A 22,370-nucleotide genomic window follows, 5' to 3' on the forward strand; every position below is an offset into this window, starting at 1 on the left:
CAGAGAAATGAAGCAAAGTGCCTGGGGTCCCACACTCAGTTGTGAAGGCAGGATTTGAAACCCTCTGGCTCAAGTGTGCTCTAAACCCCTGTGTTTCTCCTCCTCAAGAAGTCTAAGTCAATCTTATCCTGCTCCATGTAGATAAAGGAAATGTATGACTTTCCTAGCTTCAGGGAAAAGATGCATTCAGGGTTGTTGGTGAACAAAGAGCTCAGAGGATGGCCATTATATGCCAGGTGCACTAAAAGGTGAGATAGCTTGATAAACAAATATTTGCCTAAAGGCAGGAGGCCCGAGCTCAAGACTTGACATGGCTTCCTCCTCGTTGTGTGATATTGCATCCATTACCTACCCTCCCTGAACCCAGTATCCTCGCCTATAAGGTTTCCTCCCCTCATAGAATTGTCATCATCATCAATGCAGTAACACAGGTAGATCTGCTTTCCTATTTGTAAGCTCTAGGCAAATGCCAATGATTGTTATTATGGTCATGGTCAATTTGTTTCAGTTCCACTGCTGCCTTGCTCTTGAATCTTTGGAAATATTTCCTAATCACTAAACCTTCTTACCTATAAACCAGAGCTGAGGCTGTAGCATCCTTTGGTAGCATGCTTTAGCAGCCGTTTTCAAACCGTAGTGACCTAGAATCTTTGGGCATGTTGTTAAAAATCTGTTCCTGAGCCCTGGCAGTTATGGTCCTGCACATCTGGGTGAAGTCTTGCAATAGTCACCCTTAAAAAGGGCCACATCCGATTCTGATGTAGATGGGCCATGATAATGCTCTGAAAAAAGGCCGCCCTGAAAGCTCAGTATTACAGAGATTTGTGGTATCTGTGAGTAAAGAACTTGATCAAGGTCACCTATAACTCACCAACACTGACTTCTCAAGCGCTGGTACCTGGATCCTGTTGTTCTGACCACCCCGGGACTCACTGAAACACTCTCCTGGTTGCAGGGTTTCCATCAAGAGTTCAATTCCAGAGGACATGGCCATGGCTTCTAGCACCCCACAGACGTCCTTAAGTGGCTAATGAAATGTCATTGCCTTTTTCTCCTTCCTCCACAGACACATTTGCAAGCAAAGTGGCTGCTACCCAGGACCAGTACGCAGACGCATCCATAGGTAACGTCACGGGCAGCAACGCGGTGAATGTCTTCCTGGGAATCGGCGTGGCCTGGTCCATCGCTGCCATCTACCATGCGGCCAACGGGGAACAGTTCAAAGTGTCCCCTGGCACGCTAGCTTTCTCTGTCACACTCTTCACCATTTTTGCTTTCATCAATGTGGGGGTGCTGCTGTATCGGCGAAGGCCAGAAATCGGAGGTGAGCTGGGTGGGCCCCGGACTGCCAAGCTCCTCACATCCTGCCTCTTTGTGCTCCTGTGGCTCTTGTACATTTTCTTCTCCTCCCTGGAGGCCTACTGCCACATAAAAGGCTTCTAAAGGAACAATCAGATATAGTAAATTTATATATATATACATATATATATACATAAAAATTATGTATAACAAACAGAGGAAACTGACATTTGTCATGTCCACTTACCTGCTGATGGAATCCAGCTTCAAGAGCATACTCTGTACTAGGGCTGGAGCGAGAACGCATCACCTCCCGTTCCCAGGGGCATCGTCACGTTGAACAAGGCATGGAGGCAGGGCCATCTTTGCAGCTCAGCCTAGAAGGGCTGTGTTCTCCCCGGGTTCATAAATTGTTAAGTCTTTGATTTGTTTTCTGTTTTTGCTTGTCTGGGGCAGGGGACAAGGAGGTTGCTGATGTTAAGCTTTTGTTTTTGTTTTGTTTTATTGATTTGAGGTGGGGAGAATCAGGGTTTTTGCTTCTCTTATGGAGAGTGATGACCAATCTAAATGCAAATGGGTTTCTGGTAGAAATGAAAATCATTAAGATTACTCTTTCCCCAACACACTTTAAAAATTATTCTGGAGTGAGAAAGGAAATGGGCATGGAAGAAGAAAGAAGCATGTGTTCACCCTGTTACTAAATTTCATGCTCACCTCTGGCACGAGAGCAGAGGTGACACTGCCTCCAAGAAGAAATATGGGAGCTGGAATGTAGCCAAGGAAAGAGTCAGTCTGATATTTAAAGATATGATACCTGGCACTCTTGTTCAACAGGTATAGGAATCACATGCCTAGATTCCCAGGAACATGAAAACCCTTTCCTATCTCTTTAGCACTGGACTGTGATTGGCAAGGCCCTTATTCTGGTGTTCCAGCCCAACTAGCCCCCTCCCCCGCACCGGTTCAGCTCCCAAGCCTCTTCCTCCTGCCCACCAACCCTCCTACAAACAGGAAGAATAACCCCATTCTAAAAGCACATCATCCTTTTCCATGCACATCAGTTCGAGTCTCAGTCCCACACTGGTGTTGCCTGGGATCGTCCATCGGTTTTGTTTTCGAAAGCATCCATGGCCTGCATAGCTGTGTCCCAGTCATGACTGAACATTTGCTCCTCCTTCATGTGCCTGTTTGGGAATGTTGTTGTGATACCTGTTACACAGTGCATGGATGAAAAATAAATACAACAAAACAAAGCGTAGCTGTATATAGTAGAGTAGAGCATATACGTTCTCCCATTCAGCGACATTGATTGGACATTGAAGACATCAGTGAGTTTTCCTTTCACCTGAGTTGTCACCTTTGTGTTGTAATTGAGTTGTATGAGCGATAAAAGGAGGAAATGGTTTGGACCTGCAACCTTCATGTCTAAGAAGCACTGTAACTGCCCCATGGGAGGTTAAAGATGTTGAGAGGACAGCAGGCCAACCATAGAGTATCTTCGTGGAGAAGTAGCTAGCCATGTGGTACACCTGGGAAACCTCTGCAAAACTCCATTGATTCAGGAAGGCAAAGGTGAAGGTGCTGTAGAGAAGGGAAGGTATTAGATGTGCCGGGCTTTAGAAGCCTCCACTCCCGTGACACTCCTGCCCCCAGAGTATTTATTTCACATCTGCTCTGTCTGGCACAGATGGTAGATAGTGCTGGTTTGTTATTTTATTTTTTTATGTAAAAGGCTATTTGGAGCCCTGTTTCTTTCGCCGTCTGGATCCCTCCGATTATATCTGCAGTTCCTGAGGAGGAAAGAAGCCACGGTGAGCAATAGGCCTTTGCAAGTGTGTCTTCTCTACTTAGGACAAAGGAGGAAGCAATTATATGAGCTAATGTGTACCTCCCAGGAGGATTGCCCTGGGGGGTGGGGAGGGATTAACCCTGGAAAAGGAACGGTTCTTTCATTTTCACAATATCAAAGAGCGTGGATAAACCCAACATTCCATCGTCAGGAGTCCATGAATGAGGAGAAATGGAATGACACAGGTCCCCTCTCAGATACTTCTCTAAAGAATCCAAGGCCAGAGCCACCCCTCAGGCCCTCTGTATTGATTTAAAGGTATACTTAACAATTTTCATTTCTTATTTTCTCTTCTGTCACTTAGTAATCACAATCATTCATCATTTAATAAACACTGGGTTCCTGAATGAATAATGAAATGCTGGTACCCATTCAACATGCCAGGTCCTGCAAGAGGTGCTCTCTCTTAGGAACTGAACCACGGATAAGACAGCCCAGATCCCTGTCCTGAGGGGGTTCCCTGTTAAGGTGATGGCCATTTCTATAAGCAAGAGCTAACCCAGCCAAAGGGAAACAGTTTGACCTTGCAAGAAAAAGGCAAGTATGAAACTCTCTTGTCTAAATATCTATGATTTTTCTTTAACTAGGAGAGTATAAGGTACAGGTTTTCCTAAGCATTCTGGGTATCCTTAGCCAATCTTACAGATATGAACATCTTTTCAATTTAAACCAGGTGAGACAATATGATATTGGTGATTCAGATCAAGAGAAGGCCCGGTTAATCTCAGTTTTTCTCTCTGTTGGACAACAGTACTTTTCTATGCCTTCTAGAGCTCTACAACTTCTCCTGTATCCTGCAGCATCACCCTGGACCACTCATGGCCCAACACACTGGTGGCACACTCTAACCCATTTGGGGGAAGATTTATTAAATAGAAAGCTAGCTTAGAAACATCAAGTAAATAATCACAGGATACGAGTTGTTTAAACATCAGAAGGACTTTGCACTCCTTTCTAGCCATATTTGGAATGTTAACCATCCCATAGCAAATTTTCACAGAGGACTTTAAGAAATCCTTGCCATTGGTCAATTTCAAGTTCAAAGCTTTTTGGTTTGTTTGCTTTTGAAATTTTCATGTTATAGGGAAAATATGATTCTGGTTGTTCAGGGTTGTATTAGTCATTATAGTTGTGTAAAAATTTCATTTTGTTTGATTATTTTATTTTGTGTGTATTGTGCACAGCTTTAGGGGGGGAGTGCACTAATTGTGCTGTTCCTTATAAATGGTACACATTATTGACACAGACAAATAAAGTTTCTAATTGTTTCTGACTTAATCACTAGTGATACAGCATATTCTGTATGGAATGTTTTCTCTCTTCTCATTGTCATCTACTTCATCCTTTGTTTTCATGTTTTGAAGAAATAAAGACCAAAACGGTATTATTGTGCAACTGGTCTCCTCATCCAAGAGAAAGAAAATAGATACTCAGTATTTACCTTGCAAATGTCAACCCTTCGGTCATGCCTTGTTTCCTTTTAATGTCTCAAGAGAGCATAGTGTCAGTACATTCTCTGACACTGTTGAGATCAATGTTGGACATTTCTCACATTTCACTAATTGTTTTCTTTCCATCTTTTGGTACCACTTACCTACATTCTTTCTGCATTCATGAACATGAACTCATGAACAGTTCCACATCAAACCACTGTTTAGCATGTGGAGTATTTACTATATCAAATCAATTCTAATAAAAAGAAGGGTGTAACTAGGTGCTTCCCCAAGAGATACTTAAGTAAATTGCTCTTTTACTATTGCATACTGTATTCCTCCTGAATCATTAATAATGTGTGTCTAATTATGTTAATTCATATGTCATAATCAAAACAGTATAGGAAGAGGTGACACCGGAAATGAAATCAGCATTTGTAGAGAAAAAAAGTGATCTCTAGTTTGTGTATCCACTTAAAAGTATATGTTACTATTAATAGATTTAGTTCTTACTAAAATAGAATCGTCCACTGTGTACATGTAATATTTCATTCATCTGATTGTCCTTAAAATTTTCTTTGGAATTCCTGATTATACCCATACATGGTCATGTGTGGAATGCTTTCATTTATAAAGATAATTGTCTTGGCTCAACAGTTAATATATCTTCTGGGACCCAATATTTGGTTTAACACAAAAATGAGCAGCCAACATTTACTTCTTTAACAGCAAAAGGAGTAGCCCTGTTTAGCAACTCTTCAGCAAATGCTGTGGCTCAACAATTCTAAACTCTTGTAATTTTATTCTTTCAAAGATTCTGATTCAAGCCTTCCACCAGTGAAGATTTTATAGAGCTTGGCTTTTGTGGTTCAGAGCATAAACACCCTAAGATATTTTTTCTTCTTAAAAAAATGGTGGGGTTTTTTGTTATTTTATTTTATTTTATTTTCTGAAAACATGATGTCTTCAACAACCTGCAGATATTCTGCTAGGTGGCTTTTATCTACCATGAAAATTCCTAATGTGGTACTTTTCCCCCAGTGGTCTCACTTTTAATAAAAGCTCACCTTACACATGGTATGGTCCACAGGGAACTTGATTCATTGTTGCTTCCACAGCCCAGGTCCCCTGATCCTAACCTGTCAAAGTGAGAATCACCAGTTTGCTCTGAAAACATCTTAAGAACTCTGTGGAAGCAATCAGAAAAAATCACACATTTCCTCTGATAGATGATAAAGCCCTCCATTCCCTAAGTGTGAAAAAACCACTTTCTCAAGGATGTAAACTAGGTCCTTTTTCAATGTTTCCTGGCTCAAGATGTGAAGTCCCACTTTTCATCATCGTTTTCTGGGTCTGATCTTGGGCAGTTACATCCAGAGCAAGTCTTGAATAGTTTCCTAACTTCAAGAATATTTGGCCATCTCATTATCAACCATGTACAACCCTGGATCTTACATGACCTACAAAGGGCACTTGACTTTTGTTGCCATAATCACTGCACTTGGCCAAGACATTCTAGCTGTTAGTAAAGTGGGGATTTCAATTGATAAATAGAAATTTATTAATTGTATTACATAGAAGAGATATACAAAATCATACTTCTACAGAGAAACAAAAATGTTACTATTAGCTTTCGCTCAGATCTACCTATAGGTTTTGGTAAGGGATTCCATTTCTGCTCTTCTTTTCAACAATTGTGTTCTTACCACTTCTTAGCCACATTCATTGTCTTCCACCCAACGTATGTGAAGTTTTGGTTAGCTCTGATTGTACTGGTACTCCACCTTCAAAGGTGGGAAGGAGAAACTATTGTAAGAGAGATTTCATTTTTGAAGTCCCATCAAGCCAGGGTTAATCATCTCCCAAAGCAGAAAATGTCTTTACCTGTAGGAGTGACCACCAAGTGGTAGGACTCCCAAAGGAGAGAGTGCTTCAGCTTTCCAGCCAACAGAAATGGGTGAGTATCTATCTGTCTATGGCTTTTTCCCTTCCCGCCAAGATATCCAAAAAGATACATTCAGAGGTTCTCCCAATTTTAATTTTGTCAAAGGTCCTCCAATCAAGTTTCCTATGGGACTTTTAAATTAGCGGTCATTGTATAAACTATTTTAATGGATTGATTGATTTGTAGCCATTTTAACTTTAAAAAAGAAACGTAACTTTGTAGTTAGATTTATGACCCATGTCTTTACAGGAAGACTTGCTTGCCTGGAAGTGCCTGGTCATCAATGCAGTATTTCATAGACGCTTGACTTTCCCATGATCTTTTTCAAAGACTCAGAGAGGTATCCACTTGAGAATATGCAACCTTTTTTCTTTTCCCAATTTCTAACTTTTGTAGTTCTTCCATGTCCATTCCCACCACATTCATTACCTCATCAGTGTTCACTATGCCTCTCAGCAGTAAGGAAAAGACTCATGCTAAAAATCCTCTGGGCATGTGTTTTCTGAAAGTGAATTTGTCATTGGAAAATCAAATATAATGATGTTCCACCTAGAAAACAGTTACTAGATCATAGGGTGGTATCTCTATAAATGTTTAGGACAAGGTTATATCCTACAGCTACACACTACAGCAGCATTGTTCATTTTATTCCTCTCTGGATCATAAGTTTTTCATATGTCAGAGGCAATCTACCTAGCCTTTTATTCTATCAATATATATAGGTATGGACAAGGATAAAGACTCCCACATACTTCTTCAAAGGTGACATATATAAACATAGAAAAATATCATGTATAGTTTCCATGCCTCCAAGAAATATGAGTGGATCAAATGCTTCTCTGAGGTCATTTATATTCATGATATGCAAATAGTAGTAAAATTCACATTGTAACCAAACACACCAGGAGAGAAATTAGCTAACTTCAGTGTTATTCAATGTTATTGAGTCAATTTTGACAATTAAAGCACAGCCAACCCTACTGATTTTCTGATTGCAAAGACAGATCTACCTAGCCAAATCCGAGAGTGTAGAGGGGAATTCATGTGCTAGAATGATTATACAGCTCTCTTACTGGAAACTCTTTATTTGCTTAGAAGGATCTGGCTCAGAGATTTTTCGAAGACATTCTCCTACATTCTCAAGTTGAAATAACCTACATTTAATTTGCAGAATTTTTTATTGGACCTCTTGAAGCCACACGGTTGGGCAATAGATAAATTCTCCAAAGAGATCTTTCCTTAAACTCTGATCCTATATTTGCAATGAACCATCCTCCAATATGAAGGTCCCTTTCTTTCCAAGTGGAAGGAACAATTCTATTCAATAACCAAATATGTAACCACTTTTCAAAATATTTCACCCCCAAAATAGACTAAATTATATAAATATTTAAGATAAAGCTGTTACGGCCCACATGTCCAGTTTTGAGAAAAATAATTATCTTACCTTCTTATACTTGACATTAAAATTTGAAAAATACTCCAAGGAAGAAATCTTGAAGGATTTGCCATTTTTATGATGCTCATATAATTGAAGAATATGGCTAAAATAATGACCTGGGTGAGAATTATCTATGTGGTTGGCAAGAACATATTTTAAAATGAGAGAATGAGCCAAAAGAAAATGTGTTAAGATTTCACCCGAAACTACCCTTGTCTAAGATATTTGAAAGTCATTATCCTTAAGGAAGATAGATTCCCAGTTTTCAGAAAACAACAGTAAAATTAAAACTTGTATTCTCAGTTTTTATATGAGAATCAAAGCTGGGAATACACAAATTTTGGCTTTGGCAACCAAAAAATATGCTTCTGGAACATTTTTCTGTATTATTCTATTCTTTTGCTGTATACACTGGACTTGTACAAATATCCTATAAAAATGCTTTTGATAATTTCCTCATTTTTTATTGTTGTGAACTTTCTAAATTTCACAACATAGTAACTTGATAACTTCATTTATAAAAGGCTCATTTCACTTTGATGTTATTCACACTTCATAATTAATTTGAATATTTAAAATAATTAATACTTCAGATGGGATATTGAGCTTGAGTCTAGCCTAAGTAAACAAGTCCAGACAGACCTATCAGTAGCTAAAAGGCTTCTGAAATACTGGCCTTTTCATGCACAGCAAATAAAAACATTGTTTTCAATCTTCTTTTTCATCAAAAGTTGCCATTTCAACCAATGCAAAAACAAAAAGATTTGAAATGCTAGTTTGAAGATTATTTCTGTGAGAATCAGACATGGTTTCAGCAGAAAATCTCCTCTATTCCATCTCTTCCTAGAGCTTAAATATACATAAATACAAAAATAGATGATGTATGCCAAAGAACTCAAATTGCATTTTCAGATGTCTAGGATTACCCTAAAAGCCCATGTCAGGTTAGTGTTCCTTTTTATCAGATCTCTTTCATACGTGGAAAAATGGGAGAGAGATGTGGAAGGAAGCAGATTTCAGATTTTTTTTTCCTTTTTAGCTAAAGATGCAAATTCAAAGTTGTGTAAAACCTGCTTAGAATACTGTTAATTAAATCTATTCTTCAAAAAAATAAGTAGATTTTAAGAAGACAGAAATTCATTTTTCTTCCCTCAGTCGGCAAGCATTTCTAATAGAAATTTCTTGGATCAATTAGGGCTCCTTTCTGACTTTCTGAATTACCCTCTGTTTTGGGCCATGGGGGCGGCGGAGGGTGGGGAGTGGGCACATTGAAAACAGCTCTTGAAAAATAACCCTTCTCTAGGTCAAATATTGTGGTATTAAAAGGCTGAAATTTTGTATTTTTCCCTGGAAACATAGCAGTGAGCCAACAAGCCCTCATACATTCATCATTATTTTCTAGAAGTGTGTTTTGGCACGTTGGGATAAAAAGAATGGGATGCCCACCTAATTCTGCCCCTAATACCTAATCATCTACCACCATGTAGATTCTCCATTAGCTGTAGTTTAGCTTAGATATTCTCAACTTAACCAAGCCTCAACTCTCATGTATACTGGTTGTCTTATCCCTAGTTTTGCAAACTAGCCCTTTCAACCAGTTGGTGCATGAGATATCTCCAAGGGGAAGGATGAGGAGCGGGTAGAAAGTGGGATGTAACTTTCATGCCAAGTCACTGGAACCTATTTAACCAACTGTTTTACTATATATTGGACTCCATTTGGGACAATTCTATTGAAAATACTAGAAGGACTTTATTGGTATTTCATCAACTAAACTTTTGTGGTACTGGATCTAAGCAAAGGATAGCATCATGCAAAAAAATTAAAGTTATTTTTATTAGCTACACTGTTGCTACAACTTGGAAGAATTTCAGTCTAAAATAAGAACAGTGTTTTGCTGCCATCACTAATCCTATAGGAAATTTGACAGGCTGAATCTTCTTTGAGACAGATGATGCTATGGTGAATGTATACATGAGGCTTAAAATAATCTTGATAGTTCTCAGGTTATTCTCCCAGATTCTGCATAGATTTACTTTCTTAAAACAAATGAGTCTATTTCTCATCAAAATGGTTTCGGAATTTTCCCAGTAAGCATCCAAAGAACCTATGAGTTTTAGATTGCATCAGTGGCTCTGCTTCAGTGTCCACTTTTCTGATTTCTGACCCTTAATCCCTGTGCACATCTTTCAGGAACAACTGCAGATGGTGAGAGAAAGCCAAATGGAAGGGCTGTATTCCCTTTCAAAAGACTAAATTGACTTTTTACTTTTAAAAATGACTGTTTCAAATTTTTAATTTTAAGGACAAACCCAAGAGAGACGCTTTTAAATGCCAGATCTGAAGCAGATATTGCATTTTTGCAAAACTACCAGGAAAATTTGTCAATGATGGAGACATGGGATTTACCAACATCAGTGCCGAATCACTGCTCTCCCCCATGCCATCATAGAGTATCAACAAGTGAACAAGAAGTCAGTCAGGAGAGACAGATCACTATTAGTTTCATAATCACGTCACCATCAAATGCTAGATGGGGTCAGGAAGTAGGCAAAATAGATGGGATCAATTCTAATCCTCATCACCTTGCTCCCCTGCATGATGGCTATGGTCTATGAGCATGAGAACAATGCCAGAAATACATTTTTCACTTGATGTGAATATTACCTCCAGAGATTCTTTTCTGCTCTGAGCTGCATATTGCGTTTGACTCAAACATTTCCAAACAGAGTCATGCAACTCCATCACATACTTGTTGCCTGCTTGGAGAATTAATCCTCTTTGCAAACTGGTTGCCATGGAACCAGTTTTTAAAAACACTGAGAAAGCAACATAGCTAAGTGATGAGGAGGATCCAGTGATAACTAGTCTAAACTTGTATTTTTTTTTTCTTTCCAGCCAATGCACTGACTCTTCAACTCAAAAAAAAAAAAAATCATTATTTCATTAGTAAAATGAAAATAGTAATTGCATTGTTATTGTTTAAAATTAATTGATAATCTCTTCAGAGTTTGAAGCTTCCACTAACTAAAAATGAGATCCATGGGTAACATATGATTTTACCCAAAGCTGGGGTTTGTTTTGTGAAGAAACCAGAACTGGTTTGGGTCTCTTTAGAGCAATACACGAGATATTTAACAACATTTGAAAATAATGAGGAAGGTTCAGCACAGGCTGCTAGGTTATAGAGGTGGGCAAGGCTTCTGACAGGCTCTAAAAGTTTTGCTCCTCCATGGAAGATTTTATCTGTCATGGTTCCCAGTGGAATATTTCCCCACACTCCTTCAGTAGGAGACTGACATGGCTCCAGAATCTGCCTTTCATTTTCTAATTCTCCCAGGAGAAACAGGCATTCCAGAGGTTGTAATATAAAAGAAAAACGGGGGGAAAAAATAACAGGAGCCTCATTGGTTGATCCAGAAATTTTGTGTAGCACAGACCATTCTAATTGTCTCCATATTACTATTACTAAATGGCTTTTTTAAAGTGACTGCAACACACCTAGGAAAAAGATTTGAGGAGCTATTTCTAACCCTTAATCAAAAGTCAGAAATTACTTTGATGACAGGATCTTAAAGTTGCTTCATCTTCCTGCTTAGTCCTCGCAAATCAATAGGGATTGAGCAATGCAGAAAGTGTTTGGACAGTACTCATGAATTAGAATTCAGATCTGGGTACTGGAGCTAAATAAATATCAACTGGCAAATTACCTGAGGAAAAAGAATCAGAAAGAAGTTAAACCCAAAAGGGCACAGTTTAACAAATCTGTCCTCCAAGATCATTGACTTATTTTATGTTCAGTTAAAACTTTTTAAAAAACATATACATATAACCAAGGTAATGGAGTCATGTTTAAATCAAATGTCAGTCTATCACATTTTTTAAATCATACAATCCCATAAACTTTAAGCATTTATTTTGGGCAGAGTATTATAGGCACCCAAAGATAATATGAAGAATTCAAGACAAGGTAATTTCAAGAAAATTAACACTAGCCCTGAATTTAGTCAGGAAGAGTCCAGTTGTGACACTTTAATTAAATTAACCTTCCATTTTTGGTCTAGAGATATTTTGTCAATTTGAGACTGCTTAATGGGGTCAGGCTGAAACATATCAAGGAATCTTCCTTAAATAGAAATAGAACCATTCATTTTCCTAACTTCACATTCTGTCTTTCACCAATGAGATAAATGAATTTAGACATATCCAATGTCTGCCATGCACCAAAGTCTATAGGAGAGTGACATCCAGTCTTATTTCAACATTTCAAGTTGGGGAAAAACTTGTTCTGAAGATCATTGGCCTCCTCGTTACTGCATTTTTTTTTTCCTACCACGTGTTGATATTAATTCATCACTGGTTTTCTTTGTCTGCTGCTCTTTTGACTTTGAGGTATCTGGCTGTATCTCAGGGAGTCCCAACTCCAGCTGTCACCTTTTAACAGCCAAGTAGAGAAGACCTTAGTCCCTATGTCTGAGGACACAATGTCCTCTTCATTCCAACATCAAACAGTCCCCAGGGAGGAGGCCCCAAAGGCTTTCCTCTTTTGAAAATTAGAATTTGTTTGAGGATTATGAATCTTGAGCTCTCTAAGACTTGAATTTCCTCATCATTAAATGGAGGACTTCATCTTTCACTTGGTTTTCCAGAACATACCAAGCCCTATATGATCCATGGTTCCTGTTATCAACCCAGTGGGTATGGGTTGAAGGTGCTTTAGGTTGTGAACCAGTTGGTCCTCATAAAATGCCTTGTGGTACTTGATTACCAGTGTAAATGTCAAGCCAAGAAAATCATATTAAGTCTGATAGGCATTTACGCACTACTGAAAAAATTTCCCTTCCCTAAGGAGAGTAAAAAATGTCTCCCTTTGCAGTATGCCAACAACAGAACATTTAAAGAGTTGGGAGTGCATTCCACATCAGTGACTTTCCTAAGGTTGAATCTGTGGTTCTTCTAAATGTAAACTGTGACTTCACACAGTTTCCCACAGTAATTCTACTTTTTCATTTTTTTGTACTTAATTACAACTGACTGACAGCAGTGATTTCATACTAAAGTGTGTACATACAAACAGGATGCACATTGACCAGGAGAAAGATGTTAAAAGATAGAGTATTCTAAAGGAAGATGAAAAAAGGATTGCATTTGCTATGGATTCAAATGTCGTTTAAACACCTCTCTTGTTATGGAGAAAATGAATCCTGAAAAACATTTTACAAAAAGATTTCAATCCCATCCCTAGCAATCATCTGGTTTGCCACAGCCCAAATGTCTCATTAGCAATCTGAAATTGCACACGGTTGGAGAAAATATAGCAAGAGGATATAGACACTGCCATGGGGAAAAGAAAAAGAAAAAAGGAAAAAAAGCAACTGTGACTAACTCTGCTTATGTAAACAAGGAATGTCTTAGTGGAATACATGTAAGCTTTCTCCTGAAGGAATCCCAGTTAGAATACCATCAGAAATAGCAAACCCATTTCAACATCACAGCAGTAATATATGCCAATTTTATTAGCACTGAGGCACAAAGCCACATTTGTCAGGGGGAAAGGTAAACAAAAATTCCCAACACTGCAACTGATAAAGCCACCTTTCAAGAGCAGTTGTTGAGAGAGAAATTTAAAAGGTAGTATTTTTGTCATAACTATAGTAATGTCTAGTAATGTCTCTGACTTCCACCTAGGGACAAAATTACTTTTACTTCTCCCATTATAAGTTTTTATATAGAGCTGATATTCCACAGCAGTAGGCATCCTATTTTTATATTTTGTTAAGTACCTCTCATTTAATTTGACCCCCATTTCACATTTGATTAGAAAATCCTAAACTGGAAACATAGATTTTTCTGCCTTTTTAAAAAACAAATCTGCACCATAAGCATTTTCTAGAGATGACTGCCTTAAGCCATCCTGATAGCCCTGTCAATCAGTGACAGGTGCGTGGATTAAGGCGCGAACCTGTAAATGGACTGAAATTTCCTTCTGCACCAGGAGCTGCCTCTTCACACAAACTCATGTCTCTTCTTCCTCAACCCCTTGTGCCAGCCCAGCCTCTTGAACTGACCCAGGTCCACCTGTCAGTCAAAAGAACCGCAACTTCTAATTACACGTGTTGACAGCTTGTCCAACTGAATTTCGCATCGATGGAATTTCACGGAGTGCCTTTAGTGTTCTTGCTTCCTCTTTACTCCTTTATATAGGTCCTTGCATTAGATGGACTTTAAAAAGTATTTTACTAGAAAAACCCAACATAATTTTGTGTTCGGGGAAGAAACTGTGAACAACCTTAGCTATTATAATCACTCTGAGATAATAGGGACAAGAATTTCACCTGTGTGGCAAGAGGAGCCATTTAATACTATTCCTAAAATAATATTCTCTGAAGAAAGGCCATAGAGTCTTCCTGAAATAGTTTTTTTGGGACTCAAATCTAATACTGTATAAAAGGCACATTCCCTTCAGAGGAAGGTCATAGGTTAGAGCATGAGTTTGTGTCACATTTTACATGGATTTGCTGCATATGCAAATATAGGACTTAAACTTTGGAATCTCTGTTTCTCAAAAATTAAACTGGCACCAGTGGAATCTGTCCCTTGACTACATTATAAGAATGACTTGGGAAAAATCCAATACTGATCTTCACATTCTAAATGGAAAAGCTTTGTCCTGGGAGCACAAATAACTGGTGTGTTTTAAAATAAGCTGCTACAGGGGTTCTTAACACCTGGTCCCCAACAAGAAAGCAGAAGCAGCAACTTTGAAATTTGATAGGTGTCTAAATTCTCTGGTGCCACCTGAGGCCCTAACTCAGACCTACGAATCAGAAATTCTGGGAGTGAGCCCCGCACTGTGGGTTTTAACAAGCCCTTGGGATGGTTCTAAAGTTATGTTCAAGTTTGCATGGTCAAGAAAAATTCATGTCACGCACAGTTTAACTCTGTCTCCTCATAGGAAGAAGCTTTAAAGCTTAAATGATCAGTTCCACCTAGGCCCAGCCCATTCTGATATATGGACAGAAATATCCACCAATCCAATGTAAAATACAATTTAAAGGAAAATTGATCCTAACAAACACTCCTTACTTGTGTAACTGAGCTTCAGGCAGGATCTCCAATCAAAGAGATTTCTCATCAGCTTTTCTAGTTCTTTTTTAAAACCAACAGCTAATCTGCTTTGCCTGACTGCCAGGGTCTAGAGAATGACCTTGGACACCTGTTTCTTGATTAGCTCTGGCCCATTTGCCTTAATGCTAAACCGACATTTAACAGAACCGAGTTATAGTTAATGACAAGGTCTACTAGTTTGAAGAGACGGTATGGACAGAACTAAAATGACTACTGATTCCAAGTGAGCTTTGGTTTTAGGAGATAGTTTCAAAGGCTCACATAGCTCATAAAAGCTGGAAACCACAGAAAGAGTAGACATCAATCTCAAGACCCCTGGGAGCTTTTTCCTAGGCTTATTTGAATTGGTGCAGAACCAGACTGGAGAGCCAGCAAGTGATTTTGCTTCTAAAAATGGCTTAGTAAGGGAGTTTAAGATAGTAGGTTACGTGTGTGTGCATATGTGTGTATGCTTCCTTAATTCAAACCTGAAAATAACACATTAACAGCTACTTCAAACATCCATATGTATTGTGGCCCCTCCTGTTGATCCAGAAAAGTAAATTCAAAGTTGGCAAAAAAGAGGCCTCAAATAGAATCTCAACAGTAATATTTTGAAGAAAAATGTTAAACTATCTTTCCTTAGAAGGAGTCAGACTGGTCAGATACCTTCAAATGACTGCTATTTTTCAGGAATTACTGAAAAAGATAACTGATATATCATAATGTTCTACTTGCTTCTCTAAAATCTGTCGACCTGGTCAAAGTTTGAGCATTTGGGTGTCCCATCCCACGTTCTGCCTCTGACAGCTTTTTCTCACTGGCTCTTCCCTGATGTGACCTGACCATCACATAGCCCCAGCTAAAGCACAGTCTCTCCATCCTCTGTCCCCACCCCCGTGCCCATCTCCATCTACATATTGTCTTTCATTCAAAGTTAAAGGCTCACTGAGAAGATACTTCTTAGAATAATCACCAAATGTCAAGATGCTTTTGAGGGGACATGCACTTTTGTAGGGGAGGGGCTGGATCACACTGACTGGGACTCACTCAGGTCCAGCACCTTGACCTCTCTTCCAAAACTTTGCAGTCCACAAGGCCAACTTATAGCGGTGGCTAGCCTTTGTCCACATCCTTGGTTTTTGTGATTAACTCAAGTCTTAAATCTTGAAACAAACCTGGATCAAAATTTTCTCTCAGAAAGGAGTTCCCACTGGGGCGCAAAGGGATCGGCAGCATCTCTGCAGCACCAGGACACAGGTTTGATCTCCAGCTGGGCATAGCAGGTTAGGGGTTCAGTGTTAAGTGTAGGTTGCAGCTTCAGCTCAGATCTGATCCCTGGCCCGGGAAATCCATAAGCCATGGGTGGCCAAAAAAGAAAATACTCTCAGAAAGCTTAGGAAAATAAGTTACATCTTCTAAGGCCCTTTTAACCTATATGGTACCTTAAAAAGGCCTTGACATTAGAAGGTAACAGATAATATCCTGGCAGCTTTTGCCTTTCAGTGCCATTCAGAGTGATTTTCACAGGCCAGTGGTGCAATTTAACCCTTCTAATAAGCCATAATAATAGTTGTTGGCACAACTGTTATTACAATGGGGACTTCCCTGGATTTCATCTATTAATTTGCGTAGACAGTAGGAAGCTCACACTGAGAGACATTTTGAGCTTCCTAGATGAGGGCAACAGAAGGAACCAGGACCTTGTACAGACTGTATATCTGCACAAAACATAGTTCATGCCCTGGGAGTGCCCTGTGAGGGGCAGGTGAGATGGGAGAATTCAAGGAGGAAACATTTAGAACATCTCCTTTGTCTTTGATGCAATTCATTCCCACTGAATAAGCTTGGTGGATACTTTGATAGTGAACTTAACTCATTCTAGCTAGCACAACAGGCAATCCTTAAAAAAAAAGGGAGGCAGGACATTGTGTCAAAGGTGCCTCTTCCTGAGAGGTGACAATTAATTCCCTGTAAGAGACAGAAGAAAAAAAAAAAAAAGACGCACCTATTCACATTCTGTATGCTCAGTGTAAAGGACCCACCACAAACTCCCCAGACAGAGAGGGGGAGGATGGAAAGACGAGGGGCAAAAACGCAGACAGCAATCCTAACGTTCCTCTAGTTGACCCCGAAGGTGTTCACATGTCTAAAGCTATTTTTTAAATCACTGCATTTTGAAATTTCTGAGTAGTGATATGTCAGTTTTACATTTGAATGCTTAACTGACTTTTTCCAGGTTCTATTCTTCCATGCCGATGAGTGTAATCTCTAAGACTTGCCATTTTGAGTACATACACACCACCACACACACACGTAGACACACACAGACACACACACAAAGGTAAATGCGTTACAGATTATTCATTTTGTGGGAAACACAATGTATTATAACCAAAAAGATTCTAGTGGATTCTTTCAATGTATTTCAGTGATAATATTTTGTGGGAAATAAAGGTATTCATACCTTCTCTTTGTTGACCATCTTGTTGAATTTATGATCTTAAGCAACACTGTTAAAAATGTCTGTGTAAAATATCAATGAATCCATATTCCTTGAATTTGACTTTCAAAAAAAATATGTGCTATTTTTTTCTATCTGTGGTGTTTTCCTATTAACCTGTAGTAGTGAGCAAGTGAGTGATAATCATCAAAAAGGAAAATGGCCTACACAAAATGTTAAAAGTGGAGGAAGTTATTATAGGCTTCTGCCAAACACCATTGTTTCATAATCTAGATTAACTTTCTTCCATGATTATAAGAAATGCTCACTCACCCTGTCATCTTCTGTCTTTTGAAAATTCATATTTTGTATTTCTAAGGGCCAAGGAAGATGTTTTTTAAGCCAATGTAACACACAGGCACCTTGGAAAGGAGACATGCAATGACTTGGGTCAACTACATAAGGGCAGGTTAGCATTCCAACATCTGATGGCAAATTTAGCACTCTTTCCTATAATCCTTATAGTGCACTAAATTACATTTGGGGATTTCAGCTACTCTTTTCAAATTAAAGGCACCAACATTAACAATAGATCCCATCTAACATGGAGAGGTATTAAAACATTCTCGATCAAGCACCTTAAGTGAGTGGAAATTACCGTCTAATTTCCCCACCTCACCATCTCATGTAAGTTAACCTGGAGGTCTAACAGTGTCACATAGAAGGTTATGAGACTACGCAGACTATGAGATTTGTGCAGTTAGCAAGAACTAGCCATTAAAAAAATATATTCAAATGTTTTGTACATAAAATTTTCGATTCCTATAGTTTTGTTCAAACTGCTGTCTTTTAAAATAATTAGATATTATTTGAATTTTAAAAATAATCTAAGTTAGATGTTGCTTTATGGACTCTGTAATTCAATGTACACTCAGCCATATTCCTGTGGGAAAACATCAATCTTACTGACTTTCTTGGCATGAGCCAGATCTTCATAGATTCTTTAAGGACTCTAAGTATGAGACATAAAACGAAACAAAACAAACAAAAAAAAAACCCACCAAAATTAAATGCTAGTGAAGAAATTAGAAACCTATTGTATAAAATGTATTTTTAAAATCTTAAGATATATGTGATTAACACTGCCTGTTAATCCAGTCTCTTTGTGAAATAACCACAGCATAATATTTGTTAAGACTCTTAAACACCAAATATTTGTGATGTTTGTATAGCACCATTGTTATAGCACGTGATTTCCAATGGTAAGCATCTTTGTTGTAATCATGTCAGCCCACAGAAGAATTTATTCTGCTGTTACGTACAACCAGCTCTCAGAATTCAGATTTCCTGCAGCTGCTGTATCACCAATAAATGAGAATTAATTGTGAAAACAGTTTTTAAAGAATTGAGTTTATGATCACTGTGCATTTTCCTAATGAATGAATTCAGAGTTTTATTTTTACCAGAAATGCTCTCTCTCAGTCAGTAAATACAACTGCTGATTTCAACCGTACTATGATTTCAATGGTTTCTATATTCTTGATCTAACTACCAAAAACCAGAAGCTTGTTTCAAGATGCGTCCTAACAAATGTATAATAAATGACTTTTCCTGCATGCCGCCTGAGATACATTGTAATTTGAAATGTCTTATTCAACAAATTATATATTTCACAACCCCAAAATGAACTGGCAATATTTCTCATGTGTATAACTGATAATATGTTAATATCAAAATCAGAAGCAGTATCTGTCATACATGTATGTTTGTTATATGTGACATTTAACTTGCTAAACTGTAATCTGTCAAGTGTTCATTGCCTGAACTCAACTCCATACAATTCATTGTCTTAACTGTTTCCTAATCATAACATATTTCGTAACACTTAAATATAAATGTTTGTAAATTAGCCATTTTTTATCGACTTTTTGTGTGTTTTCAGTGTGACTCCATTAATTAATCCAAACAAAGGAGAATCAAACCTTTCCCCGTCGTAGTTTGGTCCAGGCCAAGGACATTTTTAGCTACAGCAAAAATGGATTCTTTCATCCAACAGATATTTACTGAATATCTACTGTGGTATCTCAAAATCAAATATTGGGAGAATTCTTGTCAACTAAAGTAATCACAAACCCACAGCTCCCCAGTGAGGATTTCTAAACTCTCCCTAAACAATTCTTCACTGACTTTCATGGAACTAAGAAATTGTTTTGTTTCTGTGATAAAACAAAGATAGAAACTATCCACAGAAGAGTCTTAGATTAAAACACAGTACATTTGGCCCTGGAAAAATGCAACCATCACTCACATAAGTATTGTCTTAAACTCAAACTTAAAAATAAAATTCAATGAAAGAGATTTGACTCTAACTCTAGAAGAAACACTTAAAAGATTCCCTCTTGAAATTTGCGTATTATTTCTGTTTTAAAATATTATCCTTAAGATTCTTTGCTACACAAAAAATGCAGCATCAGGTCACATTTCCTAAAATTGTACCCCTAAGGGGGAAATCAAGGAACTTTGTAAAAGAGGAAGAAAATATCTGATGAAAGGATAAATATTCATCCACAGACCACCACAGAGGAAGTACATCCAGGATGTTTTCTCAGTGATGGTTTTCCTTACATGGGTCAGATGATTTCCCACTTTTTAAAAAGTGTTTGCACATGCACACACACTGACAGCCAGATTCACATCTCCTACCATGTTCTCACTTTTCTTATTCAAGGAGATGCCTCCATAAAAGTTTGTGGTTCCTGCCATCATGGTGTTTAGAGTAATGTTTAGAGTTAGTAGTTTATACCTTGACTTTGGTATCACCAATTGTTTTTCTGCAACATTTGTAATTCCTTTGAACTGTTGAAAACAACTGTAACTTGCCATTTGCACAGATACTCATTCTTTCACTCACTGTAAATATTTGCTAAGTAATGGAGGGGAGATTCCATCTTTCTATACTGTCACACGTATAGAACAGCGCCCACCAGTGCTGCTTTGTGGAGTCAGAAAACTCTGGATTTAGATTCCAGCTTTGTCAGTTTCCCTGGCTAATCTCATAAAAAAACAATCTCATCATCACTCTGAACCTCAATTTATTTCTGAGCAAAATGAGACTAATAGCATCTGCTATTAAGGTTGTCAGGAAGGGTAAATGAAACAGTAACATTTGTTTAGTGCTGGAAACTCATAAGGCATTTAATAAATGGTTGTTGTCTTTCTGTTCTACATAATACTTAGGCCCCTTATACCAGTGACCGAACTTGAGTAAGGCTCCTTGGAGACCTCTTCTTGACCAGGCCTTGACCTTGGGCTCTGTTCCTGGCTCGCTTAGAAGAGTTTTGGCAAAAACCCTGCTGGGTCAGGTCAGCATTATGAAAATCCCCCCAACCCTTGATATTTGATCAAGTTTGTCATCCCCCATCCTTGAGATCTTATCACCCTGGGCTGCCTTTGGTAAGACTGCTATTCAGTCAGACTAGCACATGATGTTTTCTCTTAGTAATTTTCTACCCACTGACCCATACCTGCTCCTTGGCTACTAATCCCCATTGGTCTTCTTTCTATTCAGAGTTGAGCTCAGTCTCTTTCTTCTATTTATAGTAGTTCCCTCTTTGAATAAAGTCTTCCTGACCATCTTTAACAAATGTCTGAATAAATTTTTCTTCACCATCAGCAATATCTTCCTTGCTGAAAGATGGAAAGACCAAATGAACTCAATTCTGACTTACTTCATTGCAGTAGCTTTAGCCAACATGTATCAAGGGCTTGCTATCAACCAGGTATGTACTAAGCACTTTACTTGGATTACATCCCAAATCTTCACAAAAACCTTCTGAAAGGAGTATAATTTCTGTCCCCTTTCACACGTGAGAACTTGAATCTTAGAGAAATCCTTGCCCCAAATCACATACCTATTAAGTGGCAGAATCAGACTTTGAATTTAAGTCTGTCTCCAAACTTAAGTTTATGATCATTGATAAAGAGAGGCAGAGTAACACAATCTTGAAAATATCCAAACTCCCAAGATGACATAATTGTCTATCAATACATACAACCTGTGCAATCACCATGATCACCAGATGAGACAAAAAATTTCATCCAGATTTGATGTACAATTGCATGGTAACAATCGACAGCATTATTATCATAGATCTAATAATTTGTGACAAGAGAGGATATAGAATGTCATATCACTAAAGAGGCCTTAGCTAATATTCCCCAGATGCAAGAAAAGTACACGAAGTAAGTTTTTCATGCCTCATCAAAGTCACCTTGGAAACAGCTCATCCAGCATCACCTTTCACATTTTAGACAACCATGGAGAACAGACATATTTCTTTCTTGCTGTCTTGGCCTGCCCTATCTGTACACGTCCAATTTGAGAATAAAAATAAACCTGACTTCACTCACAAACTCACAACACAATTCTTTTAACAAAGCAAGTTATAAGATGATCTTGAATGACAAAAAAAAAACAAAACCACATATGTGGTAGATAACCCATGAATAAGAAAAATACAGTCCAAAAAATGTGCTGAGGTATACCAGGAATCCTCTCTTATTGCAAATGACCATTTTGTTCTAAGGTTGTCCATGACACTAACTACACTGCAGCATTATTTTCATCACCTGTGAACAGCAGTGATTCTCCAGTTGGGCCTAGTCTCTGTGTTTATTGGCTGCATAGCGTGTAGCCACAACAGAGAAAGACAGTATAATCAGATCCAGGGATTTGCCAGTAAACTCTTTATTTTTCTTTTCATTTAGACCCAATAATTAAACACATTTAAGTGCAGATTCCCAAGACCCTACAATTTAGGTGCTTACAAAGGCAGAACGATTAGTAGTTCATC

At 38.3% G+C, this 22,370-nt stretch overlaps 1 protein-coding gene across 27 annotated transcripts in view; it reads left to right on the top strand.

Annotated features, from left to right (window-relative positions):
* SLC8A1 (solute carrier family 8 member A1) overlaps window positions 1–17,075 on the top strand; it is a 433,804-nt gene extending 416,729 nt beyond the window's left edge. For all 27 annotated transcript variants that reach the window (XM_021088307.1, XM_021088315.1, XM_021088333.1 and 24 more), the window contains one exon: window positions 1,067–17,075. In XM_021088307.1, coding sequence (XP_020943966.1) covers window positions 1,067–1,443 — 377 coding nt within the window. In that variant the 3' untranslated portion in view covers window positions 1,444–17,075. The remainder of the gene's footprint in view (window positions 1–1,066) is intronic.

The sequence above is a fragment of the Sus scrofa genome, chromosome 3, assembly GCF_000003025.6.
Source record: "Sus scrofa isolate TJ Tabasco breed Duroc chromosome 3, Sscrofa11.1, whole genome shotgun sequence".
NCBI classification, from domain to species: domain Eukaryota; kingdom Metazoa; phylum Chordata; class Mammalia; order Artiodactyla; family Suidae; genus Sus; species Sus scrofa.